Below are 20,946 nucleotides of genomic sequence, written 5' to 3' on the forward strand. Positions count from 1 at the left end.
AGTAAAATTGGTGAATCAAAAAGGCCTTTAAAAATGAAGTAACCAAATTTAAACATGAAAATATGACATGAAAAGAATGAAATGATTGAGAAATGAAACCCAAGAAATTTGATTTGATTTTTTCTGACCGATTTCAAGATTTAAAATCAACAATCATCAAAAAGAGTCCAAACAATTTGATACATGTAACTGTATATCAAAAGAGTGTACAAATGTTTTGAACCCAATAACCAGAAAAATGAAACTTGAAAGCTACAACTAACCAATCAATTTATTGAAATTATATATATTTTATGAGATAAAAGCCAAATCAGGGTGATGAAGATGAAGATGAAAGTTGAGATTGCAAGCTTTAAATTGATAACAAAATGGGCAAACCCTTTTTTGGGATAAAACTAGGAACCATTAAAGTTAAATTGTGAATGTTGAAGGGTGTTGGTAAGATGGGTAAATGTTGACGGTTAGAAGGAGGTGAAATCAATTGTAGAGTACCAAATGTGAGGTTGTTTTCAGGGTGAAATAAGAGTGAACTTCGATGAAGAGGAAGGAGAATGAGAAATAAAATGAAGATAAATAGTAAGATGAAGAGGAAGAAAGGAAAGGAAATGCAACTACTGAACTAGCTCAACTACTGAAGTTGAAATACAAGGCATTAGTGCAACAGTGGTAAGAGGATGATGACATGAAGACTCTTGGAACAAATGGTAATGATAATGATGATAATAAAGGCAGTGGAAATTCAATGGCTGAAAATCGATTTCCATCTTCATCATTTCTGCTGCCTTTCTTGTTTCTCTCTTGCGCCAGGAAATGGTTGCTCTACCACTAACATTGAGAGTAAAGACAGAAACAATCTAGGACTTTTTACTCAGGCAAAGCTGAACGCAGGCCTGATCAGAGAGTGATGATGAAAATGAAGATAATGATGATGATATTTATTCTTCTTTCTACCCCCATGAGTCGACTCTTTTATCTTCGCCTTTCTTTTTCACTCTTTCATCGATCTTAAAATTCCCTCTTCAAATGTTTTCCATCTTCCCAACAACGGTTGACATAGACACATAGATACACACACTCAACCTTTTTTTTGTAAAGCCAAATACAACTTGACCATTGTCAATCTTCAATCTTAAAGTTAACTCTATTTATCTTTTTACAATGAATTTATTTCCTAGTCAGTGGATACATTAATTTACTTGATTAACAGTTAAACAACAGTTAATTGTCTGTGTCAGTGTGGTTACAATGATAAACGGCCAGTCACCAACTTAGGACACCAGCAATGCCATTGATCAGTCAAAGTCAACCTGCAATCAAACCATGGCTATGCATTTAGACGATTCACTGTCTCTTAATTGTTGCTGTTTTTTCCTGGTTTCATCTCTTAACCATTTCTTAATCATTCCTTGATTATTCCTTAATCGATTCTTGACCTTTTCCCAACAATTCCGTCTGAAATGTCACTTGAAACCAACCCAATCCATCGTAACCTCACCGTTAACCAAGTAAAAGTTTTACTCAACCCAGATGTTTGCCAGTGAAAAAAAGATGTTACCAACTTTTATAATTTAACATTTACAATTTACCCACTTTAACCAATTAATTGATTAAAATCCTAATCTTAATCTTCGTATTCCTTCCAAATTGGCCTTTTTGTAACTCCAATCCATCCCATTGTATACCTTAAATTAAAACACATTGAAGTAACCAAGTGAAACCAGAAACAACAGTAAATCAAAAGTAAAAATGACCCAAGATACTGAAGAAGAAGTTGGGTAAGTTAAGAATTCATTTTTTTCACCCTTTTCCACCAACAATTAGTTCATCTCAATCAAGACCATTTTCATGATTATCTGCTCCAGGAAAATGATTCAATTGATTTTCCTACATTCTTTTATTAAAAGATATTCATTCATCTTGCTCATCATTATCTACTCTTCTCCAATTCATTGTCACCTTTTCATGTTTCCCACCATCATCATTATCATTATCATCATCATCTTGCCTCTTGTCATCATCATCCATTATCTAATCTTAAACATCAATTCATTACTTTTTATTATCACCATTCTTTACCATCTTTCATAACATCAACAACAACAAACACCCAATAAAACATGGAATCTTTATCATGAAAATACTCTTGAAATGAACATGAATTTTGGATCAACATTTTTTCCCTCTTTTCTCATTATCAACCCCAACTAATTGCAATGTTGATCAAGTAAACAATTTAACCTTAACAGGTTCTTCACTATCACCAGTTAATTAATCAATGATAATTTGTCTTTTGTCTTTCATCAGTAAACTCTTTGTTGGTGGATTGAGCTGGGAAACAACTAAAGGTAACAAAAGGCTTAACTGTTCCCAAATTATTTCAGAATCTATTTTTCAAGTTTCAAACATTCATCTAAAAAAGGCCAAAAAGAAGCTGAAAATTCAGCTTAGATGCGAAATTTGAAAAAAAGAAATTCCTTCTTCTTTTAACCTTAAATCACTCTGAAGATTAAAGGTCGACACTTGATCTTCCTCTCATTGACTTCTGATTCCATTTGAATTTCAGAGAAACTCAATGATTATTTCATTCAATTTGGTGAAATTGCTGATTGTGTTGTAATGAAAAATCCTGAAACTGGTCGATCAAGAGGATTCGGCTTTGTTACCTTCAAAGATCCCAATTGCGTCCAAACAGTTTTAAATGCTGGTCCTCACCATTTGGACGAAAGAACGGTAATCTTATTCAATTTAATCATTTCTGTCTTTTCTCTCTTTTTAATAACAAATCAATTTTAATTTCATCTTCAGATCGATCCTAAATCATGTAACCCAAAAAGTGCTCAGAAAGGGAAACGAGATGCAAAAATGTTAAACTATCCAAAAATATTTCTCGGTGGTTTGCCTTCTGATGTCAATGAAACCGTCCTAAGGCAATTTTTCAGTAAATATGGAAAGGTGAGTTGAATAACAAGTTGACCAACTAATTACAATTGAATACAATGAAACAAGAAAACAGAAAACAATTTTTCAATACAACCCAATACAATGAATAGGTGTTATAACCTTTCGCTGTTGTCCACCAATTTTGTGTCTTTCATTACAAGATTAACAAAGATGATCAAGTTTGTATTGTGGTTAATTTGATTGATTTGTTGGTCTCTTTCTTTAACCACATCAATTGATATTCCCTTATTGTTATATCAGTCAATGTTGACACTTGCATTGAAACTTTGGTACTAATAATGACAAAAATTGACAAATCAACAAACAACCTTTTTTCAATTCATCTTTTGTCAACCTAAACATTTCCATTCATTACTGTTCAATATTCCGTTAAATTGTTGACAGTTTATTAACATTTTAAAATAATTGTAAAATTCAACATCAAAAGTCAAACCAAAGGTTCACCAAAATATGAAAACCCAAAAAATGGAAACCTAAAAATAGCGAACCAGAATTTTTACCCAAAACCTTAATTTTAGGTTTCAATTATTTTTTAGATACAAATTCATTTTCTTGCAATTCTAAAGAATCAAAATTTCATGGTTTGATCAGAAATACCAACTGAAGTTTGACAATCCATTGTAAAGGAACGATTCAATCTCATTCAATCAAGTCCAGTTTTCCAGCAATTTAAAATTTAGATGATTTAAGGGTCATTATGAATGTTTTTATCGCGTTATTTGTCCACAAGAAATGTATCGATTTGAGTGAAATGGAAAATCGAAAGATATTTTTTTCGAACTTTTAACAATCAGAATTGAATGATAATTTTACTTGATTCAGTTGAAATGGTTTTGAGTCCTCCATTGATTATTAATTGAGTGTTTACTGGTCTGAACAAAAAGTGTAACTTTAACCTTTAATACAACAATCATTTGACTTATCAATTTGATTTGACTTTTTTTTCTGGTCTACCTTTTGTTAGCATTTCATTATGATAATTTATATACTTTGGGTGATAACAAAAGTTATTCAAGTTTCCATGGAAACATTCCACAAAAATATTATCAACACTTGAGTTTACCTTTATATTACAATGAAAACAACAACAACAATCCAAGTAATTATAATTAGACCTTAATAAATTGACTATTTTTACTGGTTACAGTTGAAACTTTGATTAACATTGAAATTAATGGCTAACCAGAGGAGTTTATTGATTGCCTCAACTCTAGACTTTACTGGTTAACCTTTGGGTTAATTTATCTCAATCAATCAAATGTTTCATTTGAAAATTTGATTCAACATTTCAAGCTCACCAAGCTCAACCTTAAAGGGAAACACCATTTAATCCATTAATCTGTAAATCCACTTGAAAAAAATATCGTCCAATTGGGATTAATAATGTTAAAACAAAAACAAAAGCAATAAGCTTGGTCAGTCAATTGCAGTCAAACTCATTGATTATTAATATATTATTTTGTGTTTTTTGGGTTCAATTTTTTGCTTCTCATCCTATTATTATTAGTGTTATGATTATACTTATTGTGGTTGAACATTATGATTATTGTAATGTCAAAATAATTGAGTTAAACCAGTTCCACCCAATAAAAGGGAAATTAAATTTTTCACATTTCATTTGTTGGGTTAACGGTTCATTTTTACCGGTTTCTGCCTTTGATAAAAATGTTGATTTTTGTTGTCTTTTGATTGTCAATAATCAAACTCACTAATTGACCATCATAAATGTCATAAAGGTTTAACATTATGACCAATTGAATTATTTAGATAAAGAGTTTCAAGCTTTAACCAATGTTGCTCTTGTTTATAAGTGTCTGACTTTTATCATTAATCTCTGTAACTGTTGACATTAGCTTTTCAGGTAATTTGATCACCATTATCATAGTGAATATGTTGACCATCTCAGGAAATAAGCTTAAGATTACCAACTACCTTTCATCCGGTCACTTTGAAAAGGATAAAGATTAATGCTCAACATTCATGGACTTTTGATTGATATGACAGGCTTTTAAACATTCAATATCATATGTCAGTGAGAGTGTAATAACGGTGGAAATGGAGCAATTTAAAGACAGAATTTGATTGTCTCTTGAAAATTAAATTTAAAAACCATTTTTTGCTGTAAAAAATGCCATTTGATTGAAGAAATCATTGAACATGAAGAATTGACTGAAAAATTGAAAGACTTGAAGCTAACTCATGAATCGGTTGACAAAAGACTGAAGACATCATTTAACATTTACAAGCCATTGAATCAATCATAAGATTGAATCAGGCCTCAGTTACTATTGACTACAAATGATGATTAAATTGTTAACTCGATTGTTGTTATTAATGGCGATGAGAGGAACAAGAAGAAACAATTCTGTCAACTCTAAATAATTCAAAATAATGACTGTTACGATAAAATTTAAAGTGTAACATCAACAGTAAATTCAGACTGAACTTTTTCCTTTTTTCATCTGTTTTTAATCAAATTTTCTGGTTGAAAAAAGTCCATTGAAAGACATTGTCATCTTCACAATCATCTCATCTTGTTAATGTTTCTTGTTTATTGATGTTCCTATCACTTTTGATCTCATTTCATGACAAAACTGAATTAAATGTTTCCTTATTGAGTTATCCTTTTTTGCCTTTCACTTGAAATACAATTCAATTACTAATGATGTTTTTATTAATTTTGTTAATTACAGGTTGTCGAGGTTGTTATCATGTATGATCAGGAACGAAAGAAAACTCGTGGAAATGGATTCAGAGGTAACTGATTATTTCAGATCACACTTAATTGTAACCATTAAACATTAGGATAAGCGCTTTCAGATAGATTTCAATTGACTTCAATTATTGATTTTTTCATCATTGCTGCGGTGATTCAATCAGAGTTTAGTTTAACTGGTTTATTTAATTTCAGTCTAATCATATTTTCATCAATCAATTAGATTGCAATTTTCAAGATTTCTTCAGATTCTAGTCTTTAATCAACAAATTGATTTCATTTAACCTTTTTGAATCAAAGTTGATTGAAATTACAATTGAGTTTTATCATTGGTAAAGTCAAGCTAAATGTTACATTAACTTATTTTAATAACAATTTATGTCTATTAATAATAGCGTAACTATTGCTACAAGTAATTAATTTTATACCAATATTGATTAATGGTTGAGATTTTGAACATTAAAATTGATTAACTTTTAAAGGCTTTTCTAGTGTAAATTTTAATCAATTAATTGGGTAAATTAATTACTTGTTTAACCTAGTAAAATTAATTGACTACACCTTTGACTTTTCTTATATTTTACTGTATATAAAATATGTATATTTTAATTGCGTGATTGTTAACTGATTGCCTTGTTTACCCTCTCCCTTTATTCATATGTATTTACATTGTTTATCAAAAATACTTAATTGTTTAAATTAACGGTGCGATTTGGATCAAATTAGGCTTTGGTTTCTTGTCTTTTGAAGATGAAAAAGCAGTTAACAAAGTAGTCGATGAACATTTTGTGGTCATCAGCGGTAAAAAGGTTAGGCTTTTATTTACCTAATCAATCACATTTACCTATTATATTTTAATTGTTATTATTTTTTTTCTTTAATTTGCACCCAAAGCACAATTATTATTGATATTTGTTTTATTTAATTTGTTTTTCTTGTTTTTCAATTATGATTATCGATTATTGAAACAACTCTCAAGCCAGGGAATCAGCATAAAGCATTATGTTTAAGCATAATCAGCTGTTCATTTCCCTCCAATTGTCTTAACGGTCTTCTTGAACAGTTTCATTTTTTCTTGTGCTTGATTGTTGTTCATCTATTTTAATTACATACATTTTATAGTAAGTTATTATGAACCGAGTTAATTTGCCTGTGATTAAGAATTAATGTTAATGTTATTCATTAATTTTACACTTTTTTAAGCTCTAAGTTTCTTTGTTTTTAGATGTTAACCATTTTGTTTCCTTTCCTTTATGAGTATTACTTTATAATGCACATTTTTTATTAATCTAGTTTTTAATTTTATCCCGACTTGATTTAAGTTTGTAATTTATCTCTTTTTCGCTGTTCATTTTGACATTTTCGATAATCTTTCTTTTTTTTGTTTCTGCAATTGTTTAGGTTGAAGTTAAACGTGCTGAACCGCGAGAAAAATCACTCAATGGAATTAAATTAGGTACAGATGGAAATAATATAAATACTCAATTGGAAAATCTAGGGAATGGCCTCTCTGTCTTACCTGCTGCCTGGTGGCCGCATCATCCACACCAGCCTGGCCTACCTGGATCATTACCACCACCTCCACAACACCACAGTGGTTTAGCAGCAGCGGCCGCAGCAGCAGCCGCAGCCGCAGCTGCTGCAGTGGTTAATAATTCGGGTTCAGTTAATCTGAGTAATGCTCCACAAGTTAGTCCATCAGTTGGTTTACCAGGAGCTGGCTTGATTCAAACTGTGGCACCATCACCTTATTCAATGTGGGCTCCATTGCCAGGTTGGATACAGACACCAACTGGTCATCGATTGACAAATGGGCCGACAGCGTCTTTGGGATCTCCCACTGCCGCTCCAATTCCAAATTTTGGATCACCAAATATACCAAGTGCTAGTGCAGCACCAGGACCTGTACCAACTTCTCATTCTTCTGCCTGGAATGGACATACAACCACATTTTATCCAACCCCATCACCATATCCACCACCTCCTCTTTCTCCGTGGCACCCATCAGGTTATTCATACCAAGGACCCGGTTTAAATGCGGTACCACATGGTCTTTGGCCTAATCAACCTTATCCACTTTATGGTTAGTCAATTTGATTAGACCATTCCACTACCTGAGCACTCATGAAATTTTATTAACTTTATTAGCAGGCTCAAGTTATCCTGTTGGCTACTCTAGTTATTTACCTGGTGCTCCAATCAGTCCTGATCTGAGTCCCTCCAATATTACTGCATCAATTAACTTGCCGGCAGTAACAATTGGCTCTAGTCAACAAACGGGCTCGTGTTTAAATGCTCAACCATCAAATCACTCATCTACTCAAAATAATACTAATTTACAGACAACATCGCAAATCTCTGCAACGCCTAACTCAACGTCTGAAAATTGTTTAATTTCATCGAATAACCATGGAACAGGTAATAAACATCAAAGCAATATTGAATCGGATATAGCATCATCATTGAATAACATAGCTCATATTGATCAAATATAAAAACTATAAACAATCGTTACAAAAATATTTTCCTGCAACCCCATTAGAGGTGAAAATTAGCTCAAGAAATTTTCTCTAGACATTTCCATGAAATATGTTGAAAATGATTCCGTTATGTCTTTATCAGTTTGAATCACTTTTATGCAAGTCTTGTTTATTTTAACTACCAAGATCAAACTACGTTCGAAACTTTTGCCATGCTTCGATATTTCGATGAGAATTTCAATGATGATGATTTTGTACTGAAATTTTCTGTGAATACTTGATTTATTAATTAATGCAAAGTTTTCAGGTAATGGACAAACAAATGGATTGGTAATTCGAGCGAAACAGCAATGTCAATCAAGTAAGTTGAAATAGTTGTACTTTTACATTCAATTTGCTGATTCCACATTATTATTTTTTCCATTTAGCTTGTGATTATAATCGGGATGTTTCAAACTTTACACCCACTCGCGTCTACGGATGTAATGCAAATGAATTGGTTATTCGTAACTCTGGTAACAATAGTCAATCAATTGGAAACCATCACAACTCAACCAATCAATCACATACAGGGCCCAGTTATTTGAAACAATCTGCATCGATTACAAGCTATCATCCTTATCGAAGGGTATAAATGACGATTTGCTGAATGAACAACTCAAAATTAACAACACTAAATATTATAGTCAATTGTTCCATTTGTAACAATTATTAATACATTTCAAATCCTAATCGATCTAGTCGACAAATCTATTTAAGGAAAGAGAAAACCCGAACCAGTTCAGTGGACAATAGAAATTGATTAAGGACTAATCTTACTTATATTCATATTAAATTTAGTGTATTGTATTTCAAGTACATGAAAACAAAACGATTGTTTTTTCGTAAAATGATTGCAACAATATTGTCAAGTTTTTGTTTGATTGTACTAAAATTAATTTTGAGTCTAAAAAGTAAGGAATCATCAATAATGATTGATGATGATTTAATAATTTAATTAACCATTACCATTGAATTGGTAAGCAAAATGAATGAAAATTAATGAAACAAACTAACCATATTGCCTTGTACAGCGATTTTAACTGTTAATAATTCAGTGTAACCATTTAACTTTAAGTATAAATCCCAGAGTGATCAGTCTTGGCATTGTCGCTTTCATTTGATTATTTGGATTAAATACTTAAATTAAAAGCTTACGTCAATCTTTCTGGCATTGAAATGAAAAAAACAGTTTTCGCTATGTATTTGTGTGTGGCTGTGTGTTTTTTTGGTCAATTTGCTTGAATTAACTGATAATCATTAATCAATTATTATTTTCTATGCTAATGCGTTGCAAGGTTGCTTTTAAATTTATTTTTTGATTTACCTTTCTGTTTTAATCATTCCCTCCAAACATTATTAATATTTAGATGTAATTAGATTGAATCAACCAGCGATTTCAACCGATATTTGTACTGATTATGAACCTTTTTATGTTAACTGAAAACAAAGTTAAAAAAATACTAATCAATGTTAATAATTATTCTGATTACAATTCCGTCGAAGCTCAAGCTCTAATAATAAATGTAATGTAACTCCACAAAATTATAACCTAATTTCATGTCAACTATTCTTGTCTATTAATCTCCAAACAATAATTGCGATTAATTTTCCGAAGATGAATTCACATTTGACCTGTAAATTAAAGCAGTACATAATAATATCATTGATGTAGCATTTCAAATGCTCTCATTAATGATAGGACTATGATTAAAATAATTTACTCCGAGCAATCGGTATCTAACCGAATCTAATTATAAATAAACATTTGTAACGTCAATAAATTAAATGTTTTTAAACAAATTATCATGCAGTCATGATGAACATTAGACAAATCATTGGGAGAAAATCCTGTCTCATTTGAGAGATAACTAATTGATTTGAAGGCAATTGAGATATCATTAATTGTCACCTGCTCTAGTCATTGATATGGCGATGAACCGCTCTAGTTAAATAGCTTGAAAGGTACTACCATTTCCGATCGGAAAATCACTTCACTAAACAAAGTCAAGTGATCTTGATCATATGAAAACATCTCATACGAATTACAAGGTTTAGTGATTGCAGTTATAAGTTGATTGAATACACCTGAAATGTTGTCTTTATTAATTTTGTTTGTATTTTCTGAATTGGTTCCAACAATTTCATCAACTCTAGTCGTCGGTCGTCCTTGTCAAGGGAATGGGTACATTGGTGAATCCACGAATTGCCAGGTCTATGGTCAGTGTACAAATGAAACTATCAGTCGACTGTTACGATGCCCTATTGGTTTATACTTTGATTCAGACAAACAATTGTGTACAGTTAATCTTCCACCAAATTGTCCGATTGACCAGTTAGAGGATAATGAAATTGAATTGAAAACCATATTGACTGTTAATGGAACCAACGAGTTACTTTCTAATTCCTCATCACCTTTAGCCAATGGTTATAAAGTCATCTGTTATTTTACCAATTGGGCCTGGACATCATCTAGTTATGGATCACTCTATCCAGAGGACATTCCACCTCATCTTTGTACTCATATTAATTACGCGTTTGCCGTATTGGACAATCAAACACACACTTTAATCTCATCTAATGGAACAATTGACTACAATATGAATTTTTACCGAAGAGTCACTGATTTAAAGCAAATTAATCCAGCAGTGAAGGTTCTTCTGTCTTTAGGAGGTTGGGGTGATTCAGCTGATGGACTAAAATACTCTCAGATGGTTAATAACTCAACATTGCGTGCTAATTTCATTAAATCAGTCATTCCATTTTTACAGTCCCATGGATTTGATGGCATTGATTTTGATTGGGAATATCCAACTTGCTGGCAAAATGTTTGTAATTACACTCAAGGTTTACATGATAAACAAGGATTTGCTTCATTGGTTAGTGAACTTCGATCTGCAACCAATGGTTCTGACTTTTTAATAACAGCTGCTGTTGGTGGATGGGTTAATCTGGTTAACACATCTTATGATGTCTCAAGCTTAGCCCAATCATTGGATTTTGTCAATTTAATGACTTATGATTTGTATTATGACTATTACCATGTTTCAGTTCATCATTCTCAATTGTTTTCAATAACTAATTCAACAACTGAAGAGGAAAATAGCCGCAATTGCAATGCCGTTGTAAACAAATGGATAAACGAAGGTTTCCCTGCGAATAAATTGATCCTTGGTGTTCCCTTTTATGGTCGCTCATTTACTCTAGCTGATAATATCACCATCAACTCAACTAATTACGGTTTGAATCACAAATCAATTGGTCCTGGCTTACCCGGTCCTGTGACCAAAGAACCTGGTTATATATCATTCACCGAGATTTGTAGGCTTGTACGTGACTCAGGTTGGACTGTTGGAAGATTTAACGGGACAGAAGCTCCAGTTGCATTTAAAGGCAATCAATGGGTCGGTTTCGATGATTTATTAAGTCTCAAACGAAAGGCTGATTATATCAAGCAAAATGGATTAGGTGGAGCCATGTTATGGGAACTATCTTTGGACGATTTTCAATCAACTTGTTGTTCACATACTTGGCCATTACTTAAAACACTCAATGCTGAATTGAATGGATACCCAATAGATTACAATATCAATTGCTATTTATAAATTGGATCGGTTTGTTGGTTATTAACAGTAACTAAGCAAATGGTTTTGGTATATCAATCAAAGTCTCAGCTGATTTGTTAACATCTCATTCGTGTTCTTATATTATTAAAAGTAAAATTACTTTATAGACTTGATTTTAAAGAAATTCAATTCAATCAAAAAAATCGGATTAACAGCAACGCAATGGCAAGGATTATTACAGATGAAATTAACCACTCCACTGTGTTAGCTTCCTCATCCAGTTGATTAACTTTATTGGTTTGTGATGATGTTTCAATGATTCTCGGTGGCGTATCTCTCTTGACATTCAAAGTGGTGACTCTTTGGTAATGAGGTTGGCTGGCTTGCTCAGGATGTAAAATAATGGTCGTTTTGTAGGTGATTGGGCTTGATGGTCGCTCGATAGGCCTTAAGAAAGGATGAAAGATGTTACAATTTTTGACAAAATCGCACCAATTAAACTGTAAATACTAACCTGTTGACTGTAACTTTTTTGTCATCTTTAGCGTTTTTAGCATCATTCAGACTATTGTTATTAAGATCTAAGCTTTCCTCTGATCTGAGAGTCAAAATGAAACAAAAAATGTTAAAACAGCTAATGTGTCAATACAATTTGAATTGAATGCTTACAATGAGGTTTTTGATTTCCATTGAACTAATTCAGTTATTGTATCTTCGTCTGTTATTTCATTAGTTAATAGTGATACAGGTAATTCAATACTGTCTTCTGATTTAACTTTCCTATTAGAAAGTAAAATGAAAACTAAAATTAAATAATTAAATTAAAATTAAGACAAAATGATTAATTTTTGATATTGAAACTCTTACCTGGTAGTTTTTTTATCGCCTTTTTCTTGTTTCTCTATTACGGTTTTGGATCGTTTCCGTTGTTTTTGCTTTTTTGGCATCTTAAGGGTAAAATTCAGAACAGCTTATTCTCGGTCATCGGTTGATAAGCATAAAATTTTCAGGAAATTAAATGATTCTTGGTTCATCAACAACATTCAATCGAGGATATGACGAATCCTTATTTTATTTATTGAAGATCTTGATTAACAGTTATTGAGGTTTGAATACATTTTGAGTAATATCATACCAATCATAAGTCTTTATGTAATTTATTCAATTTTGTTTCTTTAAGCACTATTAGTTTACTTCTAGGTAAATCAACTTTCTATCCAAATCATTTGAAAGTGTGTTAAAAGTAATTTTTTTGATTGGCATCGGAAATTTGCAGGGAATAAGTGTTCACCAATAAAGTCAATAAATTTTACCCTAATTATGTATTCATAAATATTCATCCTAACTCATTCATTCAGAGGACATGATTTTCAAATATTACCGATCTTGATTGCGATGAATGACAATCGCAGTCAACAATTACTTTTTGTCTGTTTTACTAGCAAAAAGTTACACAGATTTTGTTAACTAGTTGAGTTACTACACGATAGATGGCGAAAGTATGTAATCGGCGGAAACGGAATCTAAGTTTACCAGTGCAATTGCCATTTGTTGATGTTGGTTTCTGTTTTTCAACCAAGTAACTCTGATAAAATTAATTAAATAGTGATTAAATATGGCAAAGTTCCGTAATAATGTGGTACCTAACGTGCATTTCCACAAGGATTGGCAAAGGTATATTAAAACATGGTTCAATCAACCAGCCAGGAAAGCTCGAAGAGCAAGGAAACGATTGACAAAATCAAAACCCAATTCCCTCAAGCCTGTTGTAAGCTGTCCTACAATGAGATATTCAATTAAGAAACGACTTGGACGAGGATTTTCAATAACTGAATTAAAAGCTGTTGGTATGTCTGTAGGATACGCTCGTTCTATTGGTATTGCTGTTGACCCAAGACGTAAGAACAAGTCACATGAAAGTGTTGAAAGTAACATGCATCGTCTTAAGGTGTACAAGAATAGACTTCAAATCGTCTCAAGACCAGGTAAAGGAAAGAAGGCAACTGCTCCAGAGGTACAAAAATTGGTTACCTCAATAAGAGGAACAATCATGCCATTGAAGCCTAAGAAAATCACCATTACCAAGAAGATTGTTGACAAGAAATTGGCCAACTTCAAAGCCTACCAATTAGCCCGAATGTCAAGAAGGAAGGCCACTTTAGTGGGTTACAGAGAGAAGAAAGCAAAGGAAGCTGCTGAAAGTATGGATGGACCAAGCAAAAAGTAATAATTTAAAATGTACTTGTGTATGTTAGATAATAAACAAATTATAAATTCCTCAGTCTTGGTGTATTCATAGTTTTTTTCATTCGGTTCTTATATCAAATCAAACGTAATGTTTAAATATAAAACAACTTTATTTTAATTCGGAGTACATTATTTTAGAAAGCAATTTACTGTTTAAGGAAGATACTTTTTTGCTAGAGCCAAAGCTTTCTTCTCGAAAACAGATGATCGAATTGGAGTATGAAGTTCATAAAAGGTGTTCAATGTAAATTTACAATAGATTTCATAAATATCAGTGAAGAAGGCTCTTAAGCTTGCATCCTCTATTTTATTGGCGTCATGTAGAAGAAGGAATTTTACTGTACTTGATGCACAAACGAACGCAGTAACATAATACTCATTGAATTTATCGATAACTTTAAGGTACATATTAGAGTTGTTAGCTGAAAAGGAAGATTCATCAATCAGGTCTAAAGATGAGTGAGCTATAAATTGAGATAAATTACGATTCTCAGATGATTTTTCGGTTGACTTGGTTGTATATTCTAGTTCAAAAATAGGGTTATCACTTTTACCAACAATAACAAAATAATAATTCGATCCTTGGCCTATCAAAGACATTTTGGAAATTAAACTTGAACTACAATTTGAGTAAAATCACAAAATAAAGCAATAAAAAAGGGTAAAGCCTATTTGCACAAGAAAAGTATCTAGTCTTTAGAATCTGGGTAAAGAGTAGGATCAGCAAGGAGTCGAGCGCGCTTTTTATTTTACAACTTTACACATGAAATTTTAAATTTTACATTCACAATTGTGTGTTGGTTAAAGGCAGAATTAAAATAAGATTAAATCTGATTCATTGTCAATTAATAATCAACAAAATTTTACTAAAAAAATTCTGATTCTAAGCTAATCTACAAAATAAAGCACCGGGGTTTGAACCTAAAATCTCCTCTACTTTAACCCAACCTTTTACCCACTAGGCTAAGCGTGAATTAAAATTGGACTCTTTAAAATAATGTAATAACCAAAAACATTCCGCAACATTAGTTCCCTTATGAGATGGCGTTGGAGGTGCACTTTGTGTAATTAGTCTGGGTGCCTATTTACACACGATTCATGTGCAAATAGGCTCTACCATAAAAAAGATTCACTGTTCACCAAAATGTAAAATCATATGCAATTTATATTTCACACTTATCCTTGCTGTTTTATCGATCCAAATTTAATGACAATTTTCTGTTTATTGACTATTATTTCTGTAATTTAACATTGATTTATTAACTTATTAACAAAAACATTGCACTGATCGTAAGAATCTTCAGATTTTTATTCTGAACAAAATTAATACGAAAATTATGAGTAATGCGTTAACTAACGCATTTTGATAATTATTCAGAAATAAGCTCTGGCTTAAACCATTAAAAAATTCAAGCAGTTGTCAATTAATAATTCTTGAACAATGAAATAAATTTCAAACAAAATTAATCACGAAAAAATAAAATCAAAATTTGCAATTTATTCAAAATTGAAAATAACTAAAAGCTTACCAGAAGATGGCGTTAGTAGAAAGAGGTCCGGAAACGGAATTATTATTGGTCTAAGATATTTGCCAGTTCTTATGATTGTGTTAGTTTAATTCATCAAATTTTATTAATTGTGATTAAATATGGCAAAGTTTCGTAATAATGTGGTACCTAATGTGCATTTCCACAAGGATTGGCAAAGGTACATCAAAACATGGTTCAATCAACCAGCCAGAAAGGCTCGAAGAGCAAGGAAACGATTGACAAAATCAAAACCCAATTCCCTTAAGCCTGTTGTAAGCTGTCCTACAATGAGATATTCAATTAAGAAACGACTCGGACGAGGATTTTCAATTACTGAATTAAAAGCTGTTGGTATGTCTGTAGGCTACGCTCGTTCTATCGGTATCGCTGTTGACCCAAGACGTAAGAACAAGTCACATGAAAGTGTTGAAAGTAACATGCATCGTCTTAAGGTGTACAAGAATAGACTCCAAATCGTCTCAAGACCTGGTAAAGGAAAGAAGGCAACTGCTCCAGAGGTACAAAAATTGGTTACCTCAATCAGAGGAACAATCATGCCATTGAAGCCTAAGAAAATCACCATTACCAAGAAGATTGTTGACAAGAAATTGGCCAACTTTAAAGCCTACCAATTAGCACGAATGTCAAGAAGGAAGGCCACTTTAGTGGGTTACAGAGAGAAGAAAGCCAAGGAAGCCGCCGAAAGTATGGATGGTCCAGGTAAAAAGTAACCTGAATGCTGTATGAAACGGATTCATAGAAAGTTATCAAATTAAACTTGATATTTAAATTAAAATCATTTTGTTTGATCGTAAATTTATTTGTAAAATCTGATTTCATTTTCAATATTGAAAAATGTTGAATGCAAGCAACTCATCGTGACTAACAAATCTTGTCAAATGCAATGTCAATACAAAGTTAGTCATGTTTACAAATTTTCTTGTGATTTAGCAGTTTTTAACACTAAAACATTTTCAATTGATGCAATATTCATGCCATCGAAGTAAGTTCTTCTTTAAATGTTTCTCCAGTTAAAAATTAACACGATTGGTCTCCAATCGATCCTTGTGAACAATTCGAGCTTCTATCAACCATCCGATAAGCCCATAAACGGCAGTTAAGTTCATCTTTAAGGACCAGATATTCTTTAAGCAGTTTCGGATCAAGTTTTTCATATTTATCTAATTTACTCTTTTTTTCTTCCAGCTCACTGACCAAACTTTGATTTTCAGCTTCCAAGTCATTTCTTTTACTTTTCAGACGCTCGACAATTTCCTTTTTACCATATTTATGGACAGCTTCTTCGGTTTCCTCGAGTCTATTGAAAAGTTATTGATTAGGAATATGAGACAATATTGAAGATTCGTCTTTTTACCTTTTTTTCAAACAAGTAGCTTGCGCTTTAGCACAAAGTAAATTACAAGTGGCGTGATCGTAATTTAGCTTGAATCCTAATTTGAAATCTTTCGTATGTTTTTCGATGTATTCGTAGAATTTGTTGGCTCCCTGTAAAATAATGAAGACAGATTAAAAAATGTCGACCAGCAACTAACAAGTAAGTTGATAAACATACTTTTACAATACTTTCAGCTACATTGGCGATTTCTCTATCGATTGCTGCGAGGTTTTGACATTCAAGTTTGAATTTTTCGACTTCAACCATTAACTCGTCCAAGGCCGGAGTACTCTTTTTGCCTGAAAGATATTTGTAATATTCATTAACTTCGCGTCCAATTGATTCATCGATCTGCTGACTCAATAATCTCAAATTAATTTTCGGTTCCTCTTGCGCTTGATTGAAAATTTTCATCAAATTATTAATAGTGGGGTGGAAATAATCCAAAAGCAGAAGCCGCAAAACCTTGTCTATTTCATTATCCTAGCACAAAAAAGAAAACAAAACACGAGTTACTTGAAATCGATAAATAAATTTAAAACAACGTACCTTTGCAGCAAGTGATTTGAGATGTTGGTAAATAATGAACTCTTTTAAACTAGACATAATCGTATACCCAAAACTATTAATTATAAACAATAAATTGATTATTAAAAGACTTGACTTAAATTGAAAGCGGGAAATATTTTAAACAAGCAAAATAAACGTCCGATACATCAAACTTTCAAACAATCGATAGATCGGTAATTTTTAATAAAAGATAATAAATTATAATTAAAGTAAAAATATAACTATTAATAGCTTAATAATGAAGTTGATGAACTTTAAAATTCATCCATGACACAAGTTGTCCATTATTTAAAAATTAATATTACCAAATCATGATAGTAATTCGAATTATTGACCTCAAAATGAAACTGCTAGTATCATAAACTATATTTAGCTAATCCAGTTACCCATAATTATATTCAGTTAAACTATAATAAAATTCAACTGATTCAACGAAAAGTAAAAAATACATTCTTTAAATTAACATCATTGTTTATTTTTAATAAGTTTCGGTAGCATCGCCTGTGATTGAATAATGGTGTTATTTCTTCAGTAGAGATAGTGAAAGCTCGAAAAATTGGCTTCAAAGTTTTTTTGTTTTCAATGAATTGAGTTATAATCCATGAAAGTTATTCATCATTCAAGAAAAGCAATTGAAACGTTGTGTAAAATTTGTTTATAGCGGTGCGAATCGTTTATTTTAGATTACTTTTTCTTGTATCAATAAATCCTGGTAATCATTCAGCTCCTCAAAATTGTCACAATTTATGATTTTCTTTGGAATAATATTAATTCATCGAGAAATACATTTCCCCAAATTAAATTTCGTTAAGTTTACTGTGATACAAAAAATCAAGCCTTCTTTTCATAATTATTTGAATTAAAATTTAGATACGAACAATATAGCAAAGCAAATACCATCAATTATCTGTAGTAATTTGTGTCAATCATGGAATTTTTTTACAAAGGTTTTCAGTTACATCTGCGATGGAAAAGAAATTTTCAAGTGTTAAACACTTTATTCAATCCAATCTAAAGAAGTTTGAGTTGCCGAGTAACTTGGTCAACCACATCGATTTTTCCAAATATAGATAAAACTGTGGTCGAACCTGCTGGTATTTGAGTCCGTCCAGCATCTTTTACCAAATAGTTTGGTAGTTTTAGAGAGGTTGCCTTTGCAGCAAGAACACACAAATGGTCAGCATTTTCAGCTTTGAGAACAACTTTCGTTTCACCTTCCTGCGTCCATTTGGAAAATTGTTTCGCATAAGTTTTACTGTTCTCTAAAAGGAATAACTGCAGACCCAGGGCAGCATGAGCGACTTGAGCACACGCCTTTCCTACTCCCATATTTAGACTACAATTAACAACAAATACCATTTTATAATCGTCACAGTCTTCTTCATTTGCAATAGCACCTCCTTCGGGTTCTCTTTCTCCAAAATCGATAGATGATGTATCAGATTCACTATTCTCAAATATCCATGAAATAGCGGCTTCTAATTTCACAAAATATATAAATGTATATTAGTTCTAGGATTGATTCTTCTTCGTAAAAACTAATCAAAAAATAGAAAGATTAATTACCTGCAGAATTGTTACCGGTAAAGTATAAAGCTCGTAATGCTTTGGCTTTGTCAATTCCCATATCGATTAATTGATCAACAATCTCTGGATTAGCTGACCAGGCGCTATCAATTTTCAAGGCTTTCTTAGCATTATCTGGCCTTTGTACTTTTTCCGGATCAACTATCCCTCTATTATCATCTCCACTTTTTTCAACTCGACCACTGGTCTTTGGATCAGATGAATCTCCCTCAGGTGAAACATTCACAGTTTGATTAGAAATCTTTTTTTCTTCATTTCCTTCTTGGCCATCACCAACTCCACGTTCGCTTGTGTCACTCATTTTACCTAGTCACCTGGTAAAAAAGAGATAAAATTAATGATAGGGAAGGAAAGAGTGTTAAAACGTATGCTTCAACTTACCCAGATAAGTATTGACTAATGTTACAGAGAAAACAGTTCACAAAAATAAAAACGTAATGAAATTGAGTGACAACAGGTCATCGAATAATTGAAGTATTTGAGGAATAAATTGAGATCATTGAATTCAAACCAGATGATTTTCAACTAATACATGATGTTAGCATCTGTTTTTATTCAAAATAAATAAAAGGCAACTATACTGAACAAATAGAATTGTTTACACACAGCCTCACAGCCATTCCTTCATTGAACCATAAACAGGTTTTTTACCACATAGATGGAGTTACCATCCATATCCAGTATTTTTAAGTTTTATTCAATCAATTAGACTAATTGATTAGTTTACTAAACTATTAAAGACTAAACAATTTAATTAGTTTACTCCATCAACAATGTTAAATCAACCATAAAAACTTCTAAAGATAAAATTGTAACCCAACGAAATTATATTCTGATCAACTCAGTCAAAGTTATTACCACGACAAATAATCTATCGGCATGAGAAAATTAACCATTTAACATTCAATGAAATTTAAAAAAATCTGAATCATGATAATTTTCTTAATCATTGGTCTTTACTTTCGCTATAAACTGTCTCTACATTGTGGGTGTCATAATCTTAATGCGAATTAGCTAGAGCAGAATAGACGAGAAGACGAAGAGTGGACATCACTTGATCACCGAATAACTTTTCTACATTATTTGCCAAAAATTTACGGTTTCAAGAGATCAAAATCGACCCATTATCGATTCATTGATAAAAATAATTTGAAAATCAAAATATCTATCAAAAATTTTGATTCAAAATTAAAGCAAGATGGGCCTAATTAGGTTAAAATGACAACTCTTTGATCCAAAATGTTCAACAACCAAAATTGTAAGTATCTGTCTAACTAATCTGTTTGTCTTTCCATTATCATAAGTGTATCTATTTCAACCAATCGTGATTATCAGGATTCACAGAACATCATAATTGAATTTACACAATCAGCGTTTAAAATCAAACAAAAGTAAGTCAATATAACGATGAAACAAGTATGAAACAAGAAAAAGTAAGCAATCAAAAACAAGTTGATTTGATGATTTATTTGTCTGACAAACAAATTTTTTCATCTCTCAAAGGAGATAGCTGCTTATCTTGGAAGATTTTTTCAATCATTTAACGTTCTCTACCGCGTTACTGATTGGTTTAAATAGATAATGAACAATTTTCAGCCAATGGGAATCAAATTAAGACTCTAAAGGGTGTTGCATTTAGCAAGGTACATTAATCTCTAACGAGAAAGTTGAAAGATATGACCATATGACAATTAAAAATTGTGTCTTTTCAGTTTCTTAATCTTAAAAATAATCCTTATCTCTTTTTCAACATTCTGGTTAGAGATTACTGAACCTTATTAACCGCAATACCTTTAGTTGGCTCATTTCGAGACTACTTAATAAAGTGAAGGAAACATTTAGTCACATTGTATCA

The 20,946-nt window shown here is 31.8% G+C and overlaps 7 protein-coding genes across 7 annotated transcripts; 3 read left to right on the forward strand and 4 right to left on the reverse strand.

Annotated features, from left to right (window-relative positions):
* Positions 1-1,085: 1,085 nt before the first annotated feature.
* On the forward strand, positions 1,086-11,935 carry LOC107362337 (uncharacterized). The gene is made up of 9 exons (XM_025160897.2): positions 1,086-1,775; positions 2,305-2,345; positions 2,564-2,730; positions 2,806-2,952; positions 5,655-5,718; positions 6,404-6,486; positions 7,079-7,760; positions 7,826-8,095; positions 10,354-11,935. The coding sequence occupies exons 1-9, from the start codon at positions 1,747-1,749 to the stop codon at positions 11,799-11,801; spliced, it is 2,931 nt and encodes a 976-aa protein (XP_025016665.1). The 5' UTR covers positions 1,086-1,746; the 3' UTR covers positions 11,802-11,935.
* Positions 11,711-12,843, reverse strand: LOC107362181 (uncharacterized). Its single transcript, XM_015929199.3, has 4 exons — positions 12,630-12,843; positions 12,432-12,542; positions 12,277-12,360; positions 11,711-12,209 (listed from the first exon to the last, which is right to left on the reverse strand). Exons 1-4 carry the CDS (start codon positions 12,707-12,709, stop codon positions 11,957-11,959), a joined length of 528 nt encoding a protein of 175 aa, XP_015784685.1. The 5' UTR covers positions 12,710-12,843; the 3' UTR covers positions 11,711-11,956.
* Positions 12,844-13,327: 484 nt separating this feature from the next.
* Positions 13,328-14,043, forward strand: LOC107362341 (large ribosomal subunit protein eL13). Its single transcript, XM_015929379.2, has one exon. The coding sequence runs from the start codon at positions 13,378-13,380 to the stop codon at positions 13,987-13,989; it is 612 nt and encodes a 203-aa protein (XP_015784865.1). The 5' UTR covers positions 13,328-13,377; the 3' UTR covers positions 13,990-14,043.
* A 57-nt stretch (positions 14,044-14,100) lies between these two features.
* Positions 14,101-14,700, reverse strand: Trs20 (trafficking protein particle complex subunit 2). The gene has a single exon (XM_015929380.3). The coding sequence runs from the start codon at positions 14,607-14,609 to the stop codon at positions 14,163-14,165; it is 447 nt and encodes a 148-aa protein (XP_015784866.1). The 5' UTR covers positions 14,610-14,700; the 3' UTR covers positions 14,101-14,162.
* A 919-nt stretch (positions 14,701-15,619) lies between these two features.
* On the forward strand, positions 15,620-16,354 carry LOC107362772 (large ribosomal subunit protein eL13). Its single transcript, XM_015929899.3, has one exon. It carries the CDS (start codon positions 15,658-15,660, stop codon positions 16,267-16,269), a length of 612 nt encoding a protein of 203 aa, XP_015785385.1. The 5' UTR covers positions 15,620-15,657; the 3' UTR covers positions 16,270-16,354.
* On the reverse strand, positions 16,323-17,608 carry LOC107362771 (uncharacterized). The gene is made up of 4 exons (XM_015929898.3): positions 17,484-17,608; positions 17,112-17,417; positions 16,914-17,044; positions 16,323-16,856 (listed from the first exon to the last, which is right to left on the reverse strand). Exons 1-4 carry the CDS (start codon positions 17,538-17,540, stop codon positions 16,577-16,579), a joined length of 774 nt encoding a protein of 257 aa, XP_015785384.1. The 5' UTR covers positions 17,541-17,608; the 3' UTR covers positions 16,323-16,576.
* A 546-nt stretch (positions 17,609-18,154) lies between these two features.
* LOC107362812 (putative peptidyl-tRNA hydrolase 2) lies at positions 18,155-19,682 on the reverse strand. The gene is made up of 3 exons (XM_015929947.3): positions 19,473-19,682; positions 19,071-19,405; positions 18,155-18,982 (listed from the first exon to the last, which is right to left on the reverse strand). The coding sequence occupies exons 2-3, from the start codon at positions 19,390-19,392 to the stop codon at positions 18,516-18,518; spliced, it is 789 nt and encodes a 262-aa protein (XP_015785433.1). The 5' UTR covers positions 19,393-19,405; positions 19,473-19,682; the 3' UTR covers positions 18,155-18,515.
* Between the last annotated feature and the right edge of the window lie 1,264 nt (positions 19,683-20,946).

Source organism: Tetranychus urticae, chromosome 1 (genome assembly GCF_039701765.1).
Source record: "Tetranychus urticae isolate SD_2017Ah chromosome 1, NJAU_TeUrti_SD_1.0, whole genome shotgun sequence".
Lineage (NCBI taxonomy): Eukaryota > Metazoa > Arthropoda > Arachnida > Trombidiformes > Tetranychidae > Tetranychus > Tetranychus urticae.

Excerpts from the sequence above, each read along its gene's own strand:
- LOC107362337 (XM_025160897.2), top strand. The coding sequence starts at position 1,747 with ATGACCCAAGATACTGAAGAAGAAGTTGG. Across the intron at positions 2,953-5,654 it reads TTTTCAGTAAATATGGAAAG|GTTGTCGAGGTTGTTATCAT; the intron begins GTGAGTTGAATA and ends TGTTAATTACAG. Across the intron at positions 5,719-6,403 it reads TCGTGGAAATGGATTCAGAG|GCTTTGGTTTCTTGTCTTTT; the intron begins GTAACTGATTAT and ends GGATCAAATTAG.
- LOC107362181 (XM_015929199.3), bottom strand. The coding sequence starts at position 12,709 with ATGCCAAAAAAGCAAAAACAACGGAAACGATCCAAAACCGTAATAGAG. Across the intron at positions 12,543-12,629 it reads GGCGATAAAAAAACTACCAG|GAAAGTTAAATCAGAAGACA; the intron begins GTAAGAGTTTCA and ends ACTTTCTAATAG. Across the intron at positions 12,361-12,431 it reads TGGAAATCAAAAACCTCATT|ATCAGAGGAAAGCTTAGATC; the intron begins GTAAGCATTCAA and ends TTTGACTCTCAG.
- LOC107362341 (XM_015929379.2), top strand. The coding sequence starts at position 13,378 with ATGGCAAAGTTCCGTAATAATGTGGTACCTAACGTGCATTTCCACAAG.
- Trs20 (XM_015929380.3), bottom strand. The coding sequence starts at position 14,609 with ATGTCTTTGATAGGCCAAGGATCGAATTATTATTTTGTTATTGTTGGT.
- LOC107362772 (XM_015929899.3), top strand. The coding sequence starts at position 15,658 with ATGGCAAAGTTTCGTAATAATGTGGTACCTAATGTGCATTTCCACAAG.
- LOC107362771 (XM_015929898.3), bottom strand. The coding sequence starts at position 17,540 with ATGTCTAGTTTAAAAGAGTTCATTATTTACCAACATCTCAAATCACTT. Across the intron at positions 17,045-17,111 it reads TAGCTGAAAGTATTGTAAAA|GGAGCCAACAAATTCTACGA; the intron begins GTATGTTTATCA and ends ATTATTTTACAG. Across the intron at positions 16,857-16,913 it reads GCTACTTGTTTGAAAAAAAG|ACTCGAGGAAACCGAAGAAG; the intron begins GTAAAAAGACGA and ends ACTTTTCAATAG.
- LOC107362812 (XM_015929947.3), bottom strand. The coding sequence starts at position 19,392 with ATGAGTGACACAAGCGAACGTGGAGTTGGTGATGGCCAAGAAGGAAAT. Across the intron at positions 18,983-19,070 it reads TACCGGTAACAATTCTGCAG|AAGCCGCTATTTCATGGATA; the intron begins GTAATTAATCTT and ends TTGTGAAATTAG.